A 27,405-nucleotide genomic window follows, 5' to 3' on the forward strand; every position below is an offset into this window, starting at 1 on the left:
GCCGTGTTTGCCTACAAATACACAGTAAAATCCCGTGAAACACTTTGAGACGTTTCAACGACACGATAAGGCGCTATACAACATTCAAGCATTATGATTATTTTTATATTGACTTGGCTTACAGATGACCATTTAATGCACCGATCAGCTGCAAAAAACCGTCACACTCTGGAAATGAATAGGGTCTTAAGAGATGCATTCATTTACCTTTAAACGTAAATGTCTGTATAAGAATAAGAATAATAAAGTTATTATTGTGCTCTATACGCTGTGTGTATATGCTGTTGGTCGCGTGATTGAGGATGCATTGATGAATGACAGAGAGAAAGATCCCTGTGCTTTCAAAGATGCTTATTATGATCGCAATTTATAACACTTAAGGTGCACAGAAGGTGCTTTCACATCGGGCTCTGCACTGAGAATAAGATGCCCATAGTCTTGCTTTCGAATCGGGTTTTGCACCGATATAAATGTCCCCCTGACAGACCGTTTTGTTTCGGTGAACTCTCCCTGCGGATGCTTTCACAGAATAATTCTTACTTGCGCCGTTCATGTCGGGAGGACGTCTCAAAAGTGCTTCACAGGATTCAGTGCAAAGTGTAACCTGAAGTAGATGTGATAGATATGGCGGTGGGGGGCGGTGGGGGGGGTGTGGGCAATAGTAACTGCTGAGGGTTTCTGACAGACACTGATTGTGCCTGTTGTACCTGAATGCACTTAGACTTATATCTTTGCCGGTGTCAAGAACAGAAATTCAAAGCCTCCTACCCACGCTAAAGTGAATGCTAAACGTATCACCTCACCAATGCCTGCCATTAGCGAGATGCTGGTTTTTTCCTGCTCACGGCTTTGTCGTGCTGTAGGGGGTGGGGTTGGTGGCTCAGAGACCCCAGCGTGTCGTGAAAGGTTAAGCGCAACCCGAACGCTTACCTCTTTCAAGAGCGAGCGCACCTGGTTATTTTCTTCTCCGCTCCTTTGTTCCGAACGCTGACTGGGGTTTGCGGAGAAAGCACTTCAGTGCAGAGGGCGTTGTTTCAAGTACTCGGTGTCAACGGTCGGTCTACCCAGCTGAAGAAGAACAGGATATAGAGAGATATATATAAAAAAAGAAGCGGGAGAAATTGAGGATGGTAACCGCCATCGATTTAACCTTCATAACCACCTTCTCAACTGTAGTCGAAAATAAAAGCCCTAACTTTCTCAAGTCTCTCTTCGTAACGCAATGCCAGAGTAGCCCCGTTAGAACACGTTTTTGTCGGATTCACCGTGACACGACAGGAAGTCGCATCAACACTGACCAGAGTGAGAGGAAGTCAGCTATTTTTCCTTCCCGCACCCCCCCCTCCCCACTAAAAATGGCCCCTTTCTGGATCGCGTCACTTCCTGGGTTGCACGTATATACGGGGCACGGCAAGCGACTGTGATGACTTCGGTGACCCAGAAATTGGCCTTTGTGTAAAAAGCGGTGGAGCCAACTGGCTGGCGGGGAGGAAACTGGCCGACAACGCACGAGGAGTAGCGAAACTGGCGTTAAGGCAGGTTGGGATTTTAAGGACCCCGACCATCGCATCACCTCGAGACTCCTCTGTCGTTTTCTTTTTAAGCAATACGCTAACTTGTGTTTATTAACTCTGCAGGTCATTCAAGCAGAAACCAAAAGGCCATCAATAATGATTTGATTCTTGGGTTCTTTTTGTTCTAAAAAAAAAACCTGTTTAGGCTGTAATTGTAGTTTGGCTCTTCCCAGGCAAGCAGCAGCTGTGCCTGTTCTGTGTCTCAGGTTAGTCTGCTCTCCGAACTGCAATCTTAAGTATAGCGGAGAATGAAAAGGAAGCAGGGCCCATGAATCATCAGAGGTCAATGTCACGCTGAAGTCTTTAGCAAGCAGGAAGGCAGCCAGTTAAGAGCAATAGATGGTATTCTGTTAAACTTCTGTAGCGTGAAGTATGGTTCAGCGGAAGGGAACCCTGGCTCGTCCCTGTCACTTATGTAAAGTGTTTGAATGGATCTGAACAAAAAGGCTCTTTCTTTTCAATTTCATGCTTACATGTTCAAAGGTCAGCCGAGGTGCCCTTTCAACAAGATGGTAAGGTTGTATTTTTATGAGCTCCTGGCGCAATAAAATGAGATGGGAGATATTTTCAGGTTTCAGGGTGTTTCTGCACGTTCTCTTAGACTCAGACCCCTTCGTTGGGTAAGTAAGGAGCTTAGAGGAGTCTGAAAGCATGTGCTGTTCCAAACCATTTGGTTGGAGAAATAAATGATATTTAATAACACTTGATATTTGTTATGGAGCCTTTATCTGTAACGCCAAGATGCTACCCTGCGTGAAGGGTACTATACAAATGTTAATCGTTGTTATATAGTGTCTTATCACAGTGAGGCATTTGATACGTAGCACCTTATCACAGTGGGACATCTGGTACAGTGCCTTAGCACAGTGAGATATTTGGTATAGAGTTTTACCAGTGACGTATTTGGTGTAGCACGTCACACAAATGACTTTGAAGTTCAGAGACTTGTTGTGGAGGCAAAGGCACTTATACAGCTCTTTTTACATGGTTAAATGTCCTTGCATTTAATATAGCAGCTTATCACGTAGTCGAGACATCTCAAAGCGCTTCATGTGATTGACTGTAAAGTGTTTTGACTGTGTGTTTTGTAGGTGAACAACGCAGCAGATTTTTGCACAGCAATGTCCCCAAATCAGCAATAAAGTGGATGACCAATTTTACTTGGGGGATTGTTAGCCAGGACATTGGGAGAAACTTTCTTCCCTTTCGAATGGTGGCATGGGATATGTAACAATCCACCTAAACAGGCCCATCGGACTTTGTTTTACCCCCTCATCTGAAGGATGGCATCTCCAACACTGCAGCTCTCCTTCACCCCCACCCCCCCAGCATTGCATTGGAGTGCTTACATCCTGAGTTCCAAGTCCCAACGTGGAGTTTAAACGCACAACCTTCTAACTCAGAGGTGAGGATGCTACCAACTGAATCAGGCTGGCACCTAAAGTGAAGTGGGAGCCAGAACAGAGCGGGCGGCTGGGGAGAGAGAGGTGGGAGGGGAGTGTAGCTAACCTGAAAGGCAGCAACTAACCTATGTCAGCGATGTCTCACACACCAATAAGATGAACGATCAATTCTAATTCCACTGTATTCGCAAACCAAAAAGTCCCAATTAGAGACTTGAATCCATTTTGTGGATAGTAGAGTCAAATCCCCAGCAAATGGGGGAAAGAGATAGTCATTCACGGTAGGAGATGGATCCTTTTTGTTATGGGTTACCCTAAGTCAGCGGTATGTTCTCCTATGTCATGTACATGCAAAGCCTGTGGAGTCTTGTAGCTCAGTGGTTAGAGCACTCGCCTCGCAAGTGAGAGTCTTGGGTTCATTCCCAGGCAGGGCAAAACCTTGGGCAAGTTTCCTTACTCCACACGCCTCTGTTTACCTCACAGTAAGTAGGAACCTGGTTGTTAGTCGATTGGCAGATTGCTTTTCTGGCGGTAATAATTCCTTCAAAAAAAATAATAATAATAAATTGGTCACTCAATCCACGACTGTTTGTGGGACGCTGCCGTGCGCAATTGGCTGCCACGTTTCGCCCTCAAAATATACAGTCGATTCACTTTACAGTATATTCTGTGAAGCGCTTTGAGATGTCTTGAAGACGTGATAAGGCGCTGTATCAAACGCAAGGATTATTATTATTTTTAAAGCTAAATTCCCTTTACTCTACCTTCTAACAATGTGCCTCCAACCCCTCACCTCCCCGACCCCCATTCCGTTACTCACGTACCAGCCAGCCTGTAGCTCCTCTGAACGAGATTATCAATTTAGTACCAAGGTGAAGGTAGGTTTGGACTCTGATCCCAAGCCCAATAGACAGTGAATTGAAACTGATCCCAACTCATTTCACATTGAACCCTTCCAGTCAGCGGGCAGGCAGAGAAAACGTTGATCCCATCAATCGTGGCTGGATTCAAGCCCACGTCCCAGTCCTGTGTGGATTCAAATTGCACTTTAAGTGTCTATTGTAGTTCTATAAGGTTAATATTCCAGTGATTAATCTTTCCCGTAGCCTGAGTAGCTTTGTTACTGTAACTTTAGTGTTTGTTTCTATGTCACAGCCACAGCAGCCGAAGACAAACTAAACCAGTCACCCCCACAGAGCTAGGAATTTGCCCAGACCTACTGGCAATTTAATAATAATAGTAATTATCACATCTTCGAGACGTCTCAAAGCGCTTCACAGCATATACTGTAAAGTAAATTGACTGTATATTTTGTGGGCGAAACGCGGCAGCCAATTGCGCACAGCAGCGTCCCCGCAAACAGTGGATTGAAGTGACCAATTTATTATTATTATTTTGTTTTGAAGGAATTATTACCCCCGGAAAAGCGATCCGCCAATCGACTAACAACCGGGTTCCTACTTACTGCTCGATAAACAGAGGCGTGCGGAGTAAGAAACTTACCCAACGTTTCGTCCTGCCCGGGAATCGAACCCAGGTCTCTCGCTTGCGAGGCGAGCACTCTAACCACTGAGCTACAGGACTCCACAATTTAGTGGGTGATACAAAATGCGCTGGTTTAAGTCCAATGTTTTACAATCAAATCCTTTTATTGTCTTACCTGTATTGTGTGTCAACAAAGATGCGCTAATTCTCTCATAGAGATCAGCGTGCGGCGCGGGGGTGGGGGGAAGAATAAAACTATAAAGACAGTATTAACGTTTTACAAGCAGTAAAAATACAGTCTCCTTATGTGTGCCAGGGAAACGTTCAGTCAACAGACAATTACGAATACATTATCATAAAAGATATCATTCAAATGTTAGATGAACAGTTGTTAATCCACGTCTAATTCTCCCTGAACAAACTCGGTTGATACAGGCAAATTTTTGTGGCAAAAAAGTAATTTAGCTCTGACTGAATGATAAACGCTTGTGTGTGCCTTTCCCCCCCCACCCCCGACAAAATGTAGGACATTCAGTCAATTCAAGGGCAGGCTGTATGTCGTCTCTGTTCCCCCGTTCCGACAAAGAACACACGGGAATGTTCGCTGTACGCATGTCGGACAGAACGCAAAGGCGCCCAGAGCCAAACAGGAATCGCACTCGGGTTTAGTTCCAAAATTAGCCGCTCAGTCACTTTGGAGCAAATCAAATTTGCTCTCTGGGCGCAGAGTATTTTCCAGTGGGTTTTCGCGGCAGTGGTTTAAGCTGATCGTTTCACTCAGCGCACAGCATGTTGCTGACACAATAGTGTCACCTACGTCTAGCGTCGTTTAACACAACGAAATGCCACTCGAGAATTTCCCAGGTCCTGACTTGCTCGTTCCCCCCTAATCCAACGGACACCCCTTGTACAATCAGGAACGTTGTCTGCTCGTAATGAAAATCGGAGCAGAGGTTTTCTGCTTGTCGAGGTGGCAAGGACAAAGAAAATGCACTCTGCGCATAACAGCACCGACACCAACAACATTTGTAGGGTCCTTTACATGGGGTAGCTTCTCAGATCACTGCAAACTACCGTGAGATGTCACGAGGAATTCATCCCGTCTCTCTTAACTCCATCAAGGGTTTCATTGTGGGGTTTTAAAAGCATTGCCTTCTTGTTCAGCTACAGAGCAAGTCAGCGGCAGATTCACAGACCTGAACAAGCAGTATTTTTTTAAATAAAAAAAGACAGCATGTTAGCCCTACAGTTAATAATAATACTAATCCTTGCATTTGATATAGAGCCTTCCCATGTCTTCGAGATGTCGCAAAGCCCTTCACAGGATATACTGTAAAGTGAATTGACTATGTTTTGTGGGCAAAACGCAGCATCCGATTGGGCACAGCAGCGTCCCCACGAACAGTCGTGGATTAAGTGAACAAATTATTATTTTTTTCAAGGAATTATTACTACCTCTGGAAAACGATCCACCAATCGACTAACAACAGGTTCCTACTCACTGCCAGGTAAACAGAGGAGTGTGGAGTAGTGAAGCTTGGCCAACATTTCGCCCTGCCCGGGAATCGAACCCAGGTCCTCTCGCTTGCGAGGCGAGTGCTCTAACCACTAAGCTACAGGACCCAAATTAGGAGAGAACAAATAATGCAGCGGCTTGTCTGGACAAGAGAGTCTGCTGTAAGCAACAATTAGACAAGCAAGGGCTCTTGAGTCTTAAAAGGAGACTTCTCAGTGGAGGCCTTACGGAGGTGGGTGGATTTAAGCGCGAAGAATTTGCTAGGCGGAAGGTCTTTTTCGCCTTCCACCATCTTAGCAGTCGCTTGACATGTCGGGTCCCAAACTATACGTTGTATCCTGAGATATAATTTTAACTGGTCTTTAAAATGATGAAAGGTTTTGATGGGGTAGACATTGGGAAGATGTTCCCACTTTTGGGGGAGTCCAAAACCAGGGGCCATCAATATAAAATAGTCCCAAATAGATCAAATAAGGAAGTTAGAAGAAATTTCTTCACACAGAGAGTAGTGGGAATGTGGAACATGCGACCACAAGGAGTTTTTGAGGCAAATAGCATAGATGTATTTAAGGGTAAGCCAGAGAGGTACATGAGGGAGAAAGGAATAGAAGGTTATGCTTGAAGGCTTAGTTGAGGAAGGGAGGAGGGGCTCATGTGGAGCATAAACACTGGCATAGACCGGTTGGGCCGAATGGCCTGTTTCTGTGCTGTATATAAGTAAAGTAAAGTAGAATATTCACATGGATCTCAAGCCAAAAAGACTTTGACATCTAAGAAGCATTCTGGCAGCATCACCACATCTGGACGTCAGCAAAGGAGCCAGTGTTTTCTCCGGGGAATCCCTGCATGGTGCACAGGATTGTTCTCCGATGACATTTCAGCTCCGAGCTGGTCTTACAACCAGCTTTCAAGTTGAGACTAGATTGTAGAATGTTTCACAATTCTGTGCAATTATAAATTTTCAGACAAAATGTTCTCGGGCCTCCAGAGCTACTGGTGGAATCTCAGGCCTCCAAGCAAATGTGGAGTCCCGTAGTCTAGTGGTTAGCGCTAGCGAGAGGACCCAAGTTTGATTCCCGGGCTGGGCAAAACCTTAGGCAAGTTTCCTTACTCCATACAGCTGTTGGCACTTGGCTCCCACATTTCGCCCACAAATACACAGTCAATCCACATTACAATATATTCTGGGAAGCCCTTTTAATCGTCTCAACGACGCGATGAAGCTCTATATCAAATGCAAGGATTCTGATTATTAAATGTTTTGTTTCGTTCATTTTTCTCCCCCAAATTTCCACCCACCCCTCGTTCCACAGGCATCAAGAGGTGTAAGGCAACTAGTCCTAGGGGGTCATTGACCATGTGAGTGATTCATAAATAAATAAATAAATAAATGAATAAATCTTCCCGTGAGTGAACGTGTGCCTTGACAGTGAATGTTGGCCCATTTCTTTTTAAGATATATAGTTTATGAATAGAAAATCATTGAGATTGATGCACTGTTAACTGGGCTAAAATGACATGGTCCTCATGCAGTTGCCCTTGAACTCCCAGTAGTCAGTGAAATTTACTGGCAAATTTATTAGCGCTCCCTTCATGTAACATATCCTAACTTGCCATGTGAATTAGGTTTTAGCACTGACTTGCAGGCACTGCACGCTGGGATGTCTGATGATGGGTAGCATTAGCTAAAGCGAGTAACTTAAATGCTTTGCCTGGTCCGGTAGTCTGTATATTGAGACCTGCTATTTTGATAACAATAACCTTTGCATTCCATATCGCGCTTTATCACGTAGCCAAAAGCGCTTCGCAGGATTTATTAATGATAACGATGATAATGATCCTTACATTTATCGTACGTAAACTGCAATCTAACAGCTTAAGACAAATGTGGTCTCACAGGCTAAGACTTGGAGATTTTGGGGCAGCAGGAACCTTGGTGTAGTCTTCAGTTTGAGAGCAGATATGCAACATTTATTTGCAAAAAATGGCTCCTTATTGGCCCTGATCGGTCATACATATTAATTTAACTCTGCTGCAGCGCAGCTGGGAAAGAGATGATAGCAGAACCACAACACACAAAAAAAAAAGGGTAAGAACCTCAGATATCTGAAAATGTCTTCTCTGTATTGAGACGCACATCACATCTTCACATGACACATCTTTCGACTGAATAACATTTGTCTTTAGCGCTGTTTGGAAGATCAAAGACTCACACTCCATAGATAATAATGGATTTTCTAGTTTCATTTTATTGCCTGATTTAATCTGCATTAAGCAGCTTTAAAAAATAGAGTGTGAAGAGAATTTAATTCTTTTGAGCTCATAATTTTATTCCTCAGTAACACTTCAATGGACCTAGATGCAGAGCCAATCTAATGCCAGTCTCTGTCACTTCATTAACTGTAAAGTGCTGGAGCCCATGTGAACTCGTAGATAATAAATTGCATGGCAACATTGAGCTGGGAATGTTCCTAGGTCTTGTTCATTAATAATATTTCTGCTCCTTTAACTGAAAGGACAAGTTTGTAATCTTAACATTTCCAAACGCTGCCAAAATTTCCAATTTCCACAGAACGCGTCTCAAAGTCGAGACCCTCTGAAACATTTGACCGCAGAAGACTGCTGTACAATACAGCCCGTTGTGCACTCAGTGACGTAAAATGATATCCCGCTCTGCAAATAAAAAAAAACTAACAATAATAATCCTTTCGTTTGTGTCAGGAGGACGTCTCAAAAGGCTGTACTTTAAAACTGTCGAAGGCAAACACAGCAGCCAATTTGGATACAGCAACGGCCCACAGATCGCCATGTCCACAATTTTATTTGGGGGGAATTGATGGCTGGGAGCGACATCAGGAGAAACTCCCTTCTCTTTTTGAATAGCGCCATGGGATCTTTAACGTCCGCCTGAACTAGTAGACGGGACCTCAGTTCTCAAAAGGACGACACTTCTAGAGTGGCAAAATATCCGTCAGCAATGCACTAGAGTGTCAGCCTTGACAATGCGAGTTCAAAGTCCCGAGATGAGGCTTGAACCCACAACTTTTTGACTCAAAGTGAATGCGCTACCACTGACGCTCAATAAGAATAATGAGCTGCATTCACAAAAACCTCTGTGAAGTGCTGAAGGCTCAAAGCTGCGCTTATCTGATGGCAAATCCAGTTAACGATTCCTCCTGGCAAGGAAGGAGGGGCTGTGTCTTTGTTTCTGAACAGGCTCCAAAGTGGTACGTCAAGCAGCATCCGCGGAGAGAGGGAAAATGAGTTAACGTTTCAGGTCGATGATCTTTCGTCAGAACGAAAAAGGTCATCGACCTGAAAAGTTAACTCATTTTTCCTCTCTCCGTGGATGCCGTCTGACCCTGCTGTGTGTCTCCCAGCGGCTTCTGGGATTATACCAGATTTCCGGCCTTTTGTCCAAAGGGATATGTTTAGCAACAAAATGTTGGAATTGAGTCAATCCTCTGTGGTGAGCGGTAATAATAATAATAATATGAATCTTGCATTTGGTATGGCGCTTTTCACGTCTTCTCAACGTCTCAAAGCGCATCACAGAATAGACTGTAAAGTGAATTGACCGTATATTTGTGGGCGAAACACGGCAGCCGATTGCGCACAGCAGCGTCCCCACGAACAGCCGTGGATTCAAAATACCAACTTATTATTGTTTTTGCTTTTTGGAGAGATTATTATTAGGTGTGTGGAGTAAGGAAACTTGCCCAAGGTTTCGCCCTGTCTGGAACTCAACCCAGGTCTCGCTTGCAAGGCGAGTGCTCTAACCACTGAGCTGCAGGACTCCACCGCAGCCTGGATCTCCCGAGCGTTCCCGAGCCAGATGGATCCGCAGTATTCCAGGGTTCTGCTAGTGACAGTCCAGTTGGTAGCACTCTTGAGTCAGAAGATTGTAGGTTCAAGCCCCACTTTGTGGCTTTAAACCCAACGTCTAAGCTGACACCCCCAATGAGGCGCTGGGGCTGTGCTCCGATATTGGACCTTCCATTCCTTCGGATGAGATATTAACCCAAAGTCACGTTTGCCTGTTCAGCAGGAAAATAAGGTGGGGTATCCCTTCGGTAACAATGACAGGACACGTCTACTGATTAAAATAAAATAGACAGACAGCACTATTTTATCATCTCCACAGCCTGGCTGGCTAGAGCTCCAGGCAGATGGTGAGAATCCCATGTGTACCACATGTGATTTCACCTTAAGTCCCTACCCACTTGACTGTGTAATAACTTCAGATGATTTGATCCCTGTGAGGCAGTGGGATCTGTAAAAACTGAACATCCCCTCCGTTGGAAGCAGTTTTGTACACCCAGATGTTGAATATCAGGAGTAAAGCCTGGCTCTTCAAACTAAATTAAACAGATCTGGATCTCATTTTCCTCGGGTATAAAGCAGATTTCACAATGATTGGGTCTAATCTTGCAGTAATAATAACTCATCCAATTTATTTGAAAGCCTCTATATCTGAAACCACATTGTTTTTTTTCTTGCTCGTTCCTGGTACCTTTTCAATGTACGTATGCATGAATCATACTTTCAGTTCTCCCCATTCCTTGACTGATAGGAAGGACTCTCTCCAGTCATTGCCTGGGCTTGTTCTAGATGGGACCACTAGTTGGTGTGGGAGAACACCCTAAAGCGATCCACTTAGTGATTTTCCTTCCCCCTTCAGGGTCTGTCTCAAGACCTTCTTTTTTGACCGCACCTTCAGTCATCTTCCCATCCACAACCCGCTCTGCCACCCCCACCCTTCCTGAATTCCAACCCCCGGCTCAGGTGCAAACAAACCTTCGACTGTCCAGTGCCTTCCGCCGTGAAAGATGCTATAGAAATGCCATGTGTTGTTGTTGAAAGAGAGAGAGGTTTCTGTAATGTAGGATTTCTACAGACAAACGTGCAAACTGCTTCCATTTTAAAAATTGTGGGCGCACGATTTTATTTTTCGCCACTTCAAAGAAACGTCCTGCGAAGTGTAAGTTTAAGGTTAAGCCGAATTCCTTTTGCAGAAACCGTCTCTGCCAAAAGATGCATTCCAGTAATAATTTACAGTTAGGAAACCAAGTGTTCCCTCCATTCTGGCTTGGAATCTTGTTAAAAAAAATCCAGCAGCTATCCCTTTCGTTTAGAAATCTAGTTCAAGATCCTCATCCTCACCTACAAGGCCATTCACGGCCTTGCTCCCTCCTACCTCTCCGACCTACTATCCCCCTACTTACCTGCCTGTACCCTCCGTTCCTCTGGCTCCGGTCTGCTCCACATCCCCCGCCCCACCATCGGTGGCCGGGCCTTCAGCCTCTCAGCCCCGAGGCTCTGGAACTCCATCCCCAGTGCCTTCGCCGCTTCCTCCCTTTCCTCCTTCAAGACCGGTCTCAAGACCTTTCTCTTTGACCGTGCCTTCAGCTCCCCTCTCGACTCTCTACCCCCTCCTCGCTCCCTCCCTTCCCTCCCCTCACCCTGGCCATTTCCCCCCAATGCTCGGGTCCTGACCCAACTGTACAGCGCCTTGGGACGTCCTCCCGACGTGAAAGGCGCTCAATAAATGGAATCTTGTTGTTGTTGTTGTTGTAGTAGTTTAGTTTAGAAATTATGCAACAGCTCTTCTTGGGTGATGCATTTGTGAAGCCTTCTGATCATCTACAATCGGTGAGATATTGTTCCCCACCCCCACCTCTCCCCTCACTCCCCACCCACCCACCTCTCCCCACTAACCCCTGCCGGGAATCGAACCCAGGTCCACTCGTTTGCTCGAACCACTAAGCAACAGGACTCCATTAAGCTGCAGGACTCCAAATAGCCTGTTTCTGTTCTGTGCTGTAATATACTATGATTCGAGAGACTGTGCTATCTCGCAATAAATTCAGATAGGGATGGCATAAATCTCTTGCCGTTTGTAGTGTTTTATTAGTATGTAAAAGTGACCAAATGGATCGCACAATTCATCTTCTATCACCCAGTGTATGACTTGGCTCAGGGCAGATGTAAACACTGGGGAAGGACAGCTAGTCTCGCAATGTTATGCCTTTCTGGAAAGAACAAGAAGAAGTAAAGGAAAAGGTTTACTTGCAAATGAGAAGAGCGTTGAAACACATTCTCTCTGAAACAGGTTGTCAAGAGAACACGTCTAACATTTGCCAATGCTGAAGATAAATTAAATGCAACAAATACGGAAACATTTGCGGAATATGGGACAGCTTCATTAACACATTAGGCTTATTAATGCCTTTGTTTTATATTACTTTTAACACAGGAGCTCAGAATATTCCTCAAGGGCAGTTAAATAAAGGCGTATTTTGCAAGCACTTCAGGACTAATCGAGTTGAAGGAGAGTTATATTTCCTCTGAATGTGCTTCAGAATTCCTCAGCTTCCAAAGGGGAAAATATTCCCTACAGTTACTGGTATCATTTATTTGCTGCACAGAGCTCCTCCTTATGTGACATCTTGATGGTCTGCTCCAGTCACATAGCTGTCACTTAGGGGGGAGGGAGGGTGTCCTACACCAAACCCCTGAACAATTCTGAAGCATAAACTGCTGTAACAAGGGACAACTTAGTGGATGCTGAGTCACAGCGTAGCTTTATAGCACTCGGGTTTCTGAGGCAATTGAGAGAAGTTCAGCAGAAGATGTAACCGTTGCGAAAAGAGGTCAACATTAAGAAACGAGTGTCGGAAATTAAATCGGGGATAAGATACCCAAATTATCAAAATGATGTCTTTTTAAGGCGGCGATGGCCCCCGCAGGTGATCTTTTTAAGAAGGCTTTATAAATTTAAATTACCTTCACGGCGCACAGAGAGAGCACTTGATACTTGTACGAATTCGAATGATGATTTCTGTCCCGTTTGCTCGGGAATATCGCCAGCGAAAGCACGAGAGATGCCATCAGAGGAGCTGTAGGCTTCAGCGGATTAAAAACAAATACAAGGTTTGAGGGGAATGGGTGATTCACAATGTGAGGAGGCGGAACGATAAACAAAATGATTTAATAAAGCAGTAAGACATGATTCTGAGAACCTGACGTCTGTACAGTGTGAAAAATACTTAATAATAATCCTTGCCTTGAAATAGAGCCTGACCACGTCATCGAGTCGTCTCAATAAAGCGCTTCACAGCATACACTGTGAAGTGGATTAACCGTATATCTTTTCATACCTTATATATAGAAATGGGAACCAATTTGGTGCACAGAAATGTCCTGACAACAGTCGTGAAGTAAATGACCCTTTATCATTTGGGGAATTGTTTCCAGCACACCGGGAGAAACTCCTTTCTCTTTTCGAGCAGTTCCGTAATAGTTTCGCCCGCAGAATATACAGTCAACTCATTTTACAGTACATTCAGTGAAATGCTTTGAGACCTCTCGAAGACGTGATAAGGCGCTAAATCAAATGCAAGGAGTGTTATTATTGTAAGACGTTTAACAATCACCCGAACAGCAGACGGAACCTTAAATTGCATCAAACTGGCAAAATATATGACAAACTCTTCTATATACCATATTTTTTCTCTTTTTAAGTACTGGGCTGTATTTGTTCCTCTGAGAAGTTAAATAGTTGCTTTAAAAGATAAATGTGAACTGTACGGTTTGGGGCTCAGGGTGAAAATGGAACAATATATAATAATATAATAATCCAATGTAGCTGACTTTGCCGGCAACCCCAGAGGTCTGGTTTGCCAATTTGGCAAGTGGATCAGTCAACAGCAAATTCTCCCGCTTCCCGGTTGCTCCTCAGACTCCATCCTCCATTTCTTTGTCCGTGACGTTGGATTTTATCAGAAATAAATAGTCCTTGCATTTGATATAGCGCCTCATCACATTGCTGATACATCTCAAAGCGCATCACAGGGTTCTACAACGTGTATTTTGTAGGCAGCCGATTGGCGCACAGCAACATTGCCACAAACAGCCATGGAGCGAATGAATGATCTTATCTGTTGGGTTGTTGGCCAGAACAGTGGGAAAAACTCCCTTCTCTTTTTCCAAACAGTGCCGTGTGAGCTCTTCAAAGGCCACCTGAACAGGCAGGCAGACGGGACCTCGGTTTAATGTCTCATCTGAAAGGACGGCACCTCTGATAATGCAGTGCTCCTCTTCCCCAGCTCTGCACTGGAGCGTCAGCTCGGACTGTGAGCTCAAAGTCCCGACGTGGGGCTTGAGCCCACAAACTTCTTCTTGTCATCTCTATCATTAACCCTGTTTCAATGTCAGATTCGGCAGGGATAAAGAGAGATTGTGACATATAGAGCTTGCCTGAATTCATGCATTACTTCATTGAAAGCGCACGGAATGCTTTCAGCTAAATCAAGAATTGTTGCCATGTTCACATAAAACACATGAAACTTTTTTTTTATTGATAAACCGGATAGATCTTCTTATGGATGCAAAGCGGCTTAAAACAATCAATTAGAGTAGGATGGCTGAACTGAATCAGTAAAATCACTTATTCTGATACTCTGGATTGTTGGGAGCCATCTGGCTAATCCATGTTGTGTATCTAGTACATGCAGTTAATAGCAGTTATTAATAACACTCATTAACTGCCTGGCAAAGGAACATACTGCAACCTTCATTTGATGATTGACTTCTGTTATAATGAAATCTCAGTGTAGATGGCAGCCATCTGTATACACCACGCTTTCTCTCATTTAGTGCCCCATATTGTACGGCTGTGCAGAGCAAAACATGATTCTTTTTGGTCAGCCGGGTGTCTGACACGTGCGGAAATCCATCATCGTGCTTAAGAGTATCCAGACCGGACTGAGAGGTCTACGTTCGCTACCCGCACTTGGAAGTTCCCATTCCTGCAATTCCCGTTCCTGGAATGTGCAGGCTGTACCCGAGGGATACACCATTCTTACTTAATTCCGGTTGGCAAGAGCCAAGCCTCGGCAAACCCAGACTGCTGGATCTTGACAAGCTTGTATCAGACAACAGAAATAGAATCAAATAAATAGAACAGCCATGCCATGAAGTGAATGACCGATTCGGTCTGGGTGGTTGGTTAGCCAGGACACTGGGAGCAAAAGTACCACAGGATCTTTGATGTCTACCAGAAAAGGCAGGCGGAACCTCGGTTTAATGTCTCATCCGAAGGACGACACCTCTGGCAATGCCACACACCCCCAGCACTGCACTGGAGTATCAGCCTAGACCATGTGAGATCAAAGTTTTGACTTGGAGCTTGATTTGACCCATTGCCTCCTGACAGAGAGGCGAGAGCTCTACCAACTGAGCCCGGCTGCCTCTTTTTTTTTTTCCTCTCAATATTTCAAAATATTATCCCTTTTTTTTTTAAGAGGACAGCATTTCCCTTCACATTGAAAACCAACCATGCTTTTAGCATTTTAAAAGTCAAAACTAAAAGGGTGTGGAATAATTCATCGCTCATGAATAATTCATGACAATAATTAACTCGGAACTTATCCAACTCCAGCTGAATGCACACGCACTCTCCAGCCTCAGCTTTCTGTGCTATTAACCTTGGCTGAATAGGATCAAGCACAAGGACCAAAGGGTCAAAATCCCATGCTCTACATAGGAAATATGCATTTAGATTGGTTGCAAAATTTGCGGAGTTCATTAAGGTGGGGTAGATACATTTATGCGCCAAATTCCCGAGGGTCCATTGAACGGAAATCGCCTCACATTTACCCTTCTCAAGTCTCTGCCTTCTTTTATAATACTATTCATCATTCCTTATTTTGGTATAGCGCCTTTCATGTCAAGTGGACGTCTCAAAGCAACAACAACGAACAACAAAATTACACTTGTAAAGCGCTTTTCACGTCAGAGGACGTCCCAAGGCGCTGGACAGACAGAGTTACGGACCTGAGCTGGGGATCGGGGTGGGGGAGGGGGGGAAGACAGGGGGGAATGCAGGAAGATCGAAAGCACAGTCGAAGAGGAGGGTCTTGAGGTGGGTCTTGAAGGTGGCGAGGGAGGGGGCGAGACAGGGACTGCTGGATGGCGTTCCAGAGGGTGGATGCAGAGTGGCGGAAGGCCAGCCGGCCGATAGTGGGGAGGGCAAGGCGGGGGACGTGAAGCAGGCCGGAGCCCGCTGAGCGGCAGGAGCGAACAGGTGGTTAGGTGGTCGGAGAGGTAGAGGGGAGCAAACCGTGGAGGGCTTTGAAGGTGAGGACCAGGATCTTGAACTGTATCCTCTGTGTGATGGAAAGCCAGTGGAGTCGGGCGAGGGTGGGGGTGATAGGGTCGCGGAGCCCGGTGCGGGAGAGGACACGAGCTGCAGAGTTCTGGATGATCTGCAGCCTGTGGGAGGGAGGAGTTGGGGAGGCCGACAAGCAGGGAGTTTGCACAGTCGAGCCTCGATGTAATGAAGCACTTCAGAGGATATACTGTAAAGTGAGTGACTGTGTTTTGCGAGTAAATACTGCAGCCGATGCACGTACAACAGCAACAACAACAACAAATTACACTTGTATAGCGCCCTTCGCATCAGAAAAGAAGGTCCCACAAACAGCCATAAAGGGAATGACTAACTTTATTTGTGGGATTGCTGGCCAGGACACTGGGAGAAGCTCCATTGGTTTTTCGAATAATGCATGGGATCTTTAACATTCACCTTAAAAGGCAGTCGGGACCTCAGTTAGATGTTTAATCCGAAGTGCAGCACCTCTGACCATGCAGCACACCCCCAGCACTGTAACGAAACATGAGCCGAGATAATATGAGCTCAGAGTCCTGAGATGCATCGGTCCCTCAGAGGGGAGAGTGCTACCAACTGAGCATTTTTACTGCGGCTACTATGTAAAATGTCCTTATTCCACACGTCTCTGTATATCTAGCAGTAAATAGGGACCCTGTTGTTAGTCGATCGGCGGATCGCTTTTTCGGGGATAATAATTCCTTAAAAAAAATTGTTCACTCGTTTCGCGACTGTTCGTGCGCAATTGGCTGCCTCGTTTCGCCCACAAAATATACAGTCAATTCACTTTACAGTAGATTCTGTGAAGCTCTTTGAGACGTTTCAAAGACCTGATAAGGCGCTACATCAAATGCAAGGATTATTATTGTTATTATTATAATGCCCTTCATATTGGTAATATTTATTTGTTAGTTTTACCAGCAAGACGGCTCATTTATTTTACGTTTCCTGGTGGAAACTGATTTGTCTCTGCGATAATATTCAACAGCAATGACTTACTTTATACAGCACCCGTCATACAGGTTAGAATCTCGAAGCACTTGACAGTGCGGAGTTTGTTGGCAAGCCTGGGAGAGAGGGGAGGTGACTGCAGGCACGATCGAAGAGGAAGGTCTTCAGATGTGATTTGAAAGTGGTTACGGAGTGGGCAAAGCAAAGGGATTGAGGTGACTGACCTGAAGGAGGGGGCAAGACAGAAGAGATTGAGGCAAAGAGTTTGAGTCATGGGGTGTTACTGGCTGAAAGCCTGGCCGCCGATGGTGGAGCGGAGGGCATGAGGGGCATGCAGGAGGCCAGAGCCAGCCGAGCAAAGGTTGGAGAGATAGGAAGTGATGTGTAAGCGAATATGAAGACCTTTCTGCAATAGACAGCTGAAAGGGGCGGGGGGGGTGGGGAGGAGTGCAAAGTTTAGTGCGGGTGAGCGTACAGGCAGCAGAGTTTTGAAATAATTGGGTTATGAATGGTGGAGCTGAGGAGATCTACGGAAAAGGTATTTGAGCGTGAGGTATGGTTGGAGGTGGGCAATGTGACGGAGGTAGAGGAAAGGGATTGGACGTGGGGTAGGAAGGATGGCTGGGGAATCAATCTTGACATCCAGGTTGCACCCAGGTACAATCAGTCTGAGGCACAGGCCGGGGAGGTTAAGACATCGTGAGATGGCAGGTGAATCGATGAGTATGGCTTGCGTCTTGCCAACATTCAGCGAGAGGAAGTCAACGCTCATCCGAGCCTTGATGTCTGACAAGGAAGTGGACAGCACATCGCAGTCTTGGGTCACCGCTGGAGGGCAGATACTCACATCACCTTATCACATCGTCGAGACCTCTCGAAGCTCTTCGCAGGCATTTTTACTGCGGATTGACCGTGTCATTGTAGGCGCACCCAGCAACTTATTTGCATAGCCATGTGGCACAAACAGCCATGGAGCGAGTGGCCAATTTTTTTCTGGCTTGAACGGTGAAAGGACCAGTCAGAGTGAATCAATGAAATTCTTTCATCGCCTTCAGTGGCTAAGCGTGATAAGCTAATTTCATCCTCTGTGCTCTAATTGACACCAGTTTAAAGCAATTCAGTCGATCATCAACTTGTATTAACTTGTCTTTCCTGCTATCTCCAGCAAGTTAGCGAGTTAACGAGTGCAATTTCTTGCACCTGAGATCAATGACTTCTGTTGCACGATGCCAAGATTCACAGTTGGGAGTGTTGGTGATGGCACAGTTTCAGGGTAAGCTGAGTGATGCCAATCCTTGCAATATAAGGGTTTAAAGCGTGATATTCACAAGTAATGGGGCTTGTCGAATCGATTGCAAATTCTGGATTGTGAAATAGGCAAGCTCACGCTTAAATTGTGAAGTGTGATCAATGGCTTGTAAAGACTGTAGGAAACTGCAAAAGAACGTCAATAGATTAAGCAAATGGTCAGATCTATGGTAGATAAAATTCCTTGGGGCAAAGCATGACACTTGGTCGTAGGAATGGGGGAAGGCAATACATAGTAATAATAATAATCCTTGCATTTGATACAGCGCCTCATCATGTCTTCAAGACATCTCAAAGCGCTTCACAGAATACATCGTGATGAAATAAACCTGGTAATTGGAGCCACCAAGGAAGGTGGAAACGTGAGAGGCCAAGTAAAGCAGGGTTACGATAAAGCTGACATTCTCTCTTACATGTTTCTTTTTCAGACAAGTTAAACACCCTTTCCTCGTTCGTTGGGCCTTTCAAGTATTTAAGCCCTGGTTTGGAAAATGCTGAGGATGAAGACAATTTAAGTAAGTATTTTATAATTAGAAAAATAACTTCATCTCGTTAATTACAATTTTCGTGAAACAATATCCCAAGGTTACGATATTGGTTTGGATGAAGGAGGCCCTTTGGCCCATCTGATCTCATCCCTCCTGAATACCCACCCTACCGCCCTCCCACCACAGCAGACTTTGTTTTAAACAAGTCCTGTGCCTGACTCGGCTACCATCCTGTCAACGTGTTCCAGCTGTTAATTACCTCCTGGGTAAAGAAATATTTCCTGGTGTCTGTCCTGAAATTGCCCTTTGCAACACTAAACCTGTGTCCTCTTGTTCTGTTGGATATTGGTGCCACTGAAAGTATTGTTTTGGTTTTACTTTCTCATTCCTATTAAAAAGAATGTGTACGCCTCTATAAGATCTCCTCTGAGACATCTCGTTTCAACACTGAAGACCCCCTAGCTTGTCCGATCATTGCTCATCGTTCACTCCTCTCACACTTGGGAATCATCCTCATGGCTCTCCTCCGCACTGCCTCTAAGGCCTGGGCAGCCCCTTTGTGACACAGGACTGTTATTCACATTTAACTGTTCCCATAAGAAAGCGAGCTCCATCCTGGCTCTTGGTAAGACCCAGACTCAATCGGCAAAGAGCTCAAAGATCCCAAAACGTGACGCCGTTTGGTTGTGCGACCAGCCTAGTTGTTGCTGAACGACTAGTCATGCCGGTACAACCAGCTGCACAGTGTCGAGGGGTTGTAAAGTGAAACGTTCAGTGCAGAAAATGCTTGTGAAGAAAACGTTAACAGTGCTGGGCTTGTTCATAGACGGACCCTAGTTGAAGCACAAGTCTTTCCCCCTCTCCCCCACTCGCCCTGCCAGGGCTTTCAAAATGGTGATATCTGTCAGGCTGACAGACTCGTCTCGTGGATCACAGCCCTTGACAGTAACAGCCTTGGGATCACAGAGGCCACTAATTCTTTTAGTAGCCAAATAAAAAAAGTTCAACAAGCCTGTATTCCACTTACCCTCAGTTAAGAGGTGCAAACTTCCAATGCAGTGGTTCGGCTTCCCTTTGGGTGGTGCTCCTTGGTGTTGGGGGGGTGGGTGGGGGAGGGGTATACAACTATACACAGTCACTACACTTTACAGTATAGGAAGCACTTTTTGGAGACGTCCTCCTGATGTGAAAGGCGCTTTATCGGATGCAAAGATCATCATTATTATTCGATGCGTTTGAATTTTCAATGCTGTTGAGGAGGTTCGTACGTAACTGGTCTGCTTGGCCTGGTATCTAATGATGATACTCGCGAACCACGCATCGAATCAATGAGGTATTTCCCGCAGGATTGGAACAATCTGAAAAGTGGCCTCAATTAATAGGCGCCACTTCCTCTAATATCAAGCACCGTACTTCAGAATGTCTAAACGAAATTACAGACTCATTTAAAGAAAAACATTTTACTGAGTTAAATGAAGCCCCATGAGCGGCAGAGATAAAGTGCAATCTGTGTCAACCACAACAAAAAAGATTGATGCGGGATCGATCCATCAATTTCCAGTTCATCTGAACGATAATCTGGTGGTTTGGAAGCAGTCATGCTCCTCCAAGTCATTACTAACAGCGAATTCTCGCTGACTTCTGCTGGAGCTGTCGACGTACCTTCAGGCAGCCTCCGCTGTGTGTAATGACTGAGCGAGTGAGTCAATAATTGTCGTGGTGTAATAGGTGTCATTTATATCTATCCAGGGTACACTTAAAACAATCTGTTTCGACCGCAAGATGCATTGCTTGGATGGATATTCTGAAGGATTTTGCAATGTAGGAATGCACATTTCCTGGCGGAACCACGCATTATTCTTTCTTCCTGCTTTGTACCCTTAATTTCATAGAATCAGAGAATCCTGCAGCACAGAAGGAGGTCATTCGGTCCATCGTTTCTATGCTAGCTCTTTGAAAGAGCTATCCAACTAGTCCCACTCCCTCGCCCTTACCCCGTAATTTCAAGCCCTTCTATACAGATTAAAAATATAAGAACAATCCTTGCATTTCATATAGTCTTTTCACGTCAGAAGGACTTCACAGGAAATTGCAGTGACCCTGTAGTTTGTAGTTGAGCGCAGCAGCTGATTTGAGCACAGCAATGTCTTACACACAGCCACAAAATGAAGCCACAACCAATTTTACCCGGAGGATTGTTAATCAGGACTCCAGGAGGAACTCCCTTTCTTTTTGAGTTGTGTCAATATCTACCTGAACATACAGACAAGACCTCAGTTTAATTTCTCATACAAGACTGTATGAGTCCATCTAGTCTCCTGCCTCGGAGGCGAGAGTGCTGGATGTCTTTTGCATTCTTTGTTAATACAATAGGTTACCTACCGATGGCCCCCCTGTTGTGTTGTAGACCTTGTCGGTTCTATGTCTTGTCGGAGCCCTCATTAAAGGGTGTCACACCAGCTCACTCAGCTTCCAATTCATTTCATTTCACACCTGGCCCAAGCCCAGCATTGCTTATGGTGTGATCTGCTAGAATGTGTTTTGTCAAAATGAACACGTTCAAACCTACAGCCTGTGCTGAGTTAGCTGATACTCAGCTGCGGTTATGAATTGACTTTGTGATTTAGATACGTAAAATACCCACTCTTCTGAGCCCCAAATTCCAGCTTGTCGTACCCTGCAATACTGATAACCCTTGCATTTGATGTAGTGCCTCATCACGTCGTCGAGCTGTCTCAAAGCGCTGTAAGAATACTTTAGGTGTCAGCCTGGCTCATTTGGCAGCATTCTTGCCTGTCAGAGGGCTGAGTCAGAGTTGCTGTGGATTTCAAGCCCCGCATTAGGATTTGGAACTCAATATAGTCCAGGCTGATATTCCAATTCAATGCTGAAGGAGCACTGCATTGTTGGAGGTGCCATCTTTCGGATGACATGTTAAACTGTGGTCTTAGCTGTCTGTTCAGGTGGCTGTTAAAGAGCCTATGGCACGATTCGAAAAGAGAAAGGAGTTCCTCAGGGTGTCCTGGCCAACAAACCCCCAAATATTATCAGTGAGTCACTTTATGGCTGAACTCGCTCCTCCCTCACCCGACTTAATGAGAGGTCGATAGAGAGTGATCAGAAAAGGGAACCTAGGGAATATTTCATCCCTGAAGGCCAAGTCGGCAGCTCCTGGAGAGAATGGGAACAGCAGCACTTATATACCGTCTTTCACTTTGTTAAGTATCTCAAAGCACTTTGCAGAGATGCTGTGGGAGCGTAGGACAGGGAGGGGGCTGTCAGCCTTTATCGGAAAGGGAAACAAAAGAGTTCTGCAGATTTCTCTGAAGAAATATCAAAACAAATTGAAATAATTGAACTGGAGCAAATCTCCCGTCTGCTGTGGCGAGAACTCTGCCCCACAGCGAATGTGACATAATTACAATACAATACAAAATTACATTTGTACAGCGCCTTTCACATCGGGAGGACGTCCCAAGGCGCTGGACAGTCAAGGATTTGGACCCGAGCGAGGCGAAGGGAATGTGGGATGGAGTTCCATAGGGTGGGAGCAGAAAGACTGAAGATCTGATGGATTGGGGCTCAGGCTTCTCCTGGCTGTTGCCTGAAAATACCTTACAGCAAAGATATTGAATAGATAATCCATGCATTTGATATAGAGACTTACCACATCATTGAGATATAATAATAATAATAATAATAATCCTAGCAATTGATATTGTGTCTTATGAGGTCATTGAGATGTCTCAAAGCGCTTCACAGAATATATTGTGAAGTAGATTAACTGTGTATTTTATGGGCGAAACGCCACAAAATACATCTCAAAGCCCTTCCCAGAATTTACTGTAAAGTGTAGTGACCATGACTCGTAGGCAAATATATGCAGAGCGTAGACTGTTCTGGCAAGTAAGGTGGTAGAAGCAGAGTCCATTGTGGCTTTCAAGTGGGACACAGACAGGCATGTGAAAGTTAAAGGCGTGTAGGGATATGCGGAAAGAGCAGGGCAGTGGGATTGATGGACACCTGGTTCTGAGAGCCAGTGCAGGCTCAATGGGCTAAATGGCCTCCTTCTACACCGCAGATATTTATGAGTTGATAACCATTCCTTTCAGGAATGTGAAGGCTTGCAGTCTGTAGCTTTTGGGGTTCATTTCCTACCTTTGGCAACGTCAACATTTCTTCCACTGGGTTTGTACAAGGGCGTCTCAGGGGCCTTCAATAAACTTACATTGAAAGAAATCGAAGCAGGTTGCCTCCTGTGTGAATCCCTGTAAATCCCTCAGGCAGTGCCTCAGATGGATTAAGTGCATCTCATGGGGGTTCATTCTGAGTCATTCAGATCAAGAAGACTCTGGTACCATCCCTGCTCTGTGCTCTGTTAGTTAATCTCATGTGGGATAGCGGTGGGAGCTCTACCATTGAGATTTTTTTCTAGGCCACAGAAGGCTTGGGGGTAGGAGTGGGTAGAAAAAGATCAATAGAGGCCTCTGTGGTTTTCTTAGAATGTAAGGTCATCTCCTCCCTCCCCTTCCTCTCCCACATACCCCTAATCCTCACATCCTCTCAATATGAAAGGCTCTAAATAAATGCGCATACACAATGGCAAGGCTTGCTTCTCGACTAACAAACTATATATCTGTCTGCCTTGCCACCCATCCATCCATCCATTCATCCATCCATGTAGAGGTAATAACCCCTTCAAATAAAAAGAAAAGAAAAATTATAATTTGGTCACTTCAATCCATGACTGTTTGTGGGACACCACTGTGCGCAATTGGCTGCCACGTTTTGCCCACAAAATATACAGTCGATTCACTTTTTTGTATATCCTGTGAAGCGCTTTGAGGGGTCTCGAACACGTGATAGGCGCTGTGTCAAATGCAAGGGTTACTATCATCATTATTATTATTATTATTATTGGACCAGAGCTGTACCACGTTGTTGTACTTTAACAGGTACCAGCAGCGTCGAGGTAAAGGAGAATCGCAACGTGGGCAACTTGTCGTTGGAAGACCACACGCGGGCACCTGGCGAGAGGCAGGTCTTACGCTGCTCGGAGGTTGCAAGAAGAGGAACATCTGGGCTGAAGAGAAAGAGACCCCTGGAGGAAGGCAATAACGGGCACATGCACCCAAAGGTGCAGCTGAAATGCAAGAAGCTGTCGTGGTCTGTGACCCCCAAGAACGCTCTGGTGCAGCTGAACGAACTCAAGCCGGGCTTGCAGTACAGGCTGGTCTCTCAGACTGGACCGGTGCACGCGCCCATATTTGCCATTGCAGTCGAGGTTAACGGGTTAGTATTTGAAGGCACGGGACCTACCAAAAAGAAGGCCAAGATGAGGGCTGCAGAAATGGCCCTGCAGTCCTTTGTGCAGTTTCCCAACGCCTCCCAGGCTCACTTTGCCATGGGCAGCTGCGTGAACCCGGGCACGGACTTCACGTCCGACCAGGCTGACATCCCCAGCACACTGTTCAAAGAGTTTGAGCCGTCCGCCCAGAGCCACGGCTTGCCTTGCTGCAGCCCCGCCGGCAATGACTTGCTATACAGCGCTTGTCGCCGCGGGCGGTTACTCTGCCACACTTTGGATTTAATGGTCCAGACCAAACACGGCAAGCACGGGCCAGGCCTGCCGTTCCCAGCAGCGAGCAGGAAGAATCCAGTCGAGATGTTAAATGAGCTGCGACCCGGACTGAGCTACGTGTGCCTCTCGGAGATGGCGGAGAAGCACGTGAAAAGCTTTGTGATGGCAGTCAGCGTGGATGGGAGGACATTTGAAGGCTCAGGACGCAGCAAGAAGCTGGCCAAAGCCCAAAGCGCACAGGCTGCTCTGCAGACTCTCTTTAATATCCAGCCAGTACCCAGTGGAAAGCTTTGTCGCACGCCTGGCAGGAATAAACGTCCTCATTTGCCACAGGTGAGAATTGGCTGCCAGCTATTGGCAGACCTTGGAACTTCACCATAGGTTATTGGCAGAGCTTAACAGCTTTCGTTTACACAGATGGTTTTGGGGAGGGAACGTGGAAAATATATAAGGAATGGGAGTAGGCCATTCAGCCCCTCAAGACTGTTCCGCCATTCTATAAGATCATGGCGGAACTGTACCTCAACTCCAATTACCCGCCTTTGCCCCATATCCCTTGGTACCCTGACCTAACAAACATCTATCCACATCATTCCCGAAAATTTGTGCATCCGCAGCCTTTAGCGCCTTGGGACGTCCTTCTGACGTGAAAGACGCTATGCAAATGGAATTTGTTGTTGTTGTTGTTGTTGTTTTGGGGGGAGAGAGAGTTCCAGATTTCCACTGCACTTTGTGTGAAAAATTGCCTCTTGATTTCATTCCTAAATGGCTTAGCTCTAATATTAAGAGTAGGTACCCCTGTTCTGGATTTACCTCCCTCCCACCCCGATGAAATACTTTCTCGGTAGCTACCGTATAGGGGGTTGTGGGCAATATAATACAATAAACATTTATTTAGCTCCTTTCACGACAGGAGGACGTAAAAGTGCTTCACAATGCTGGGTGGGAGCTGAGGAGGGTGGGGAGGCGAAAGCGGGTCAAAGAAGTAGGTTTTGAGATGTGTTTGGAAAGAGGGGCGAGAGGGAGGGAGGGAGCGAGCGAGTTGGAGGGACACTGGGGTGGAGGAGTGGGGGAAATGACTTTGATAAACTTCTGTGACTCTCTGCCCCCACCCTTTGGAACTCAATCCCACAATCCCTTCGCCTCGCTCCCTGTGCCTTGGGATGTCCTCCCAACGTGATTAAGTGCTTTACAAATGTTATTTTGTTGTTGTTGTTGTTGTGTTGCTGCGACGAGATTAGGAATTAGCGGATTGTTTTACCGATAATTTTACTTGAACAACTTTCAACTGCGGGACACTTTTCTCACCGTTTCTGGGTTTGAGGACTGGGAACGTGAAGATAATAATGACGGGTCGGGCACTTTCGAAGGCTGTAAAAAAAAATACGTTACTCTAAGCTGCCTGACCTGAATCCGATTCCCTTTGAAACTGGTGCACACTGGGGGTAATGCCAAAAGGGTTACACTGTTTAATGCCGGTGACAGAGAATCCAAGGTTATTCAGTGGTTTTAAATGGAAATTTGACCTGAAATTCCTTGGGTGTTTGATGATGGGTCGGACATCATTTGCAATGCTAAGAGTTTTCACAACAATGCAGCCTTTCCAATGAGACGGGTTTGAGATCTGACAGAACAGCGTGTTGTCCAGCTCCTCGGGACTTCCTCCCAACGCGAAAGGCGCCAAACGAATGTAATTTGGTACTTTGTTGTTCCTCTCCGCTAGCACGTAATCGTCATGGCCAACACAAAGACAAGACAGGAATAAACTCCACCATCTGTGTGTGTGTGTATGTTATCCCTATAGCAGGGAAGCGTGAAAAATATTTTTTGTCAGAGGAACATGGGCCAGAATCTTCACCAGGGTTTGACAAGGTCACTAAATTGGTTTCGATGAAGAAGCCTCTTTGGCCTATCCAATCTCATCCCTTCATAATAATGATGATGATAATAATAATTCTTGAATTTGATCTAGCGCCTTACCACGTCAGGGTTTCCGTGTGATCCCCTCCCCTTCAAATAAAACTAGCGTTCTATCGACTTGATCAAGACACTTAGAAGAAGAAGTTGGTTGCAGTCATTGGCTGTGATCGGAGGATAACCCTTCAGGAGAGAAGGCTTGAAGATGGCACTGACGGCTGGTTTGGGATCAATTAAGGTGCCTCAGTCCACATGCCAAAAAACCCCAACACCGGTCTGACAACCTCAGAATCCATCTTAAAGTAGAAGTAGCGAGAATCATGGTACAAGCCCAGCGAAGCACAAAATGTTCACTTAGATCTGTCAGAGCACCACATGTGAAATCTGACCTTTGAATTACTCTAGCGGTTGTTTAACTGCTAAGTCAAACTGCAGTCGTTCTTTTGTTCTCAATAGCACCATCCTCACAGGCGTCGTTTTTTGGTTGCGAATCCTCGACACAATTTGAGGTGTCTCATCGAAATAGACAACGTGTCATTTCTACGTGAGGACTGTTTTTTTCCGACCCATTTGATACAGCGGCTTATCACCGAAATGTGCATGGTGTGTTATATGGTCAAATGGTTCACCCATAAATATACAGTCAATTCACTTTACAGTATATTCTGTGAAGCGCTTTTGAGACGTCTAGAAGACGTGAAAAGCGCTATATCAAATGCAAGGATTATTTGATTATTATTATTATTAACTGTAGTGACTGTGTATTTGTTGGAGTGAGGCCTAACGTGGAAACCATTGGCAAAACATCAATGGCGAAAGTTGTCAGGGTTAAGGTAGAATTTGTTCCATCGACTTACAATTTCTTTGAAACCAGAGTCCCTTTTGATGCTTTCCTCGAAATAGGATAATGATTTCTGCAGAAAATATTTGGTTACATGGCGGAGTTTCCATGGAGCTATTACCGCAGCCTTCAACTCACATCCTCCCCCTCCCACCCGTTGTCAGTGTCTG

The 27,405-nt window shown here is 45.4% G+C and overlaps 1 protein-coding gene across 1 annotated transcript in view; it reads left to right on the forward strand.

The window, feature by feature from the left end:
- adarb2 (adenosine deaminase RNA specific B2 (inactive)) overlaps positions 1-27,405 on the forward strand; it is a 171,512-nt gene that overhangs the window by 42,478 nt on the left and 101,629 nt on the right. The window contains exons 2-3 of the mRNA XM_042332580.1: positions 18,837-18,923; positions 23,852-24,810. Of these exons, the coding sequence (XP_042188514.1) occupies positions 18,837-18,923; positions 23,852-24,810 (1,046 nt within the window). The remainder of the gene's footprint in view (positions 1-18,836; positions 18,924-23,851; positions 24,811-27,405) is intronic.

This window comes from Callorhinchus milii, unplaced genomic scaffold (genome assembly GCF_018977255.1).
Source record: "Callorhinchus milii isolate IMCB2004 unplaced genomic scaffold, IMCB_Cmil_1.0 Scaffold2, whole genome shotgun sequence".
Lineage (NCBI taxonomy): Eukaryota > Metazoa > Chordata > Chondrichthyes > Chimaeriformes > Callorhinchidae > Callorhinchus > Callorhinchus milii.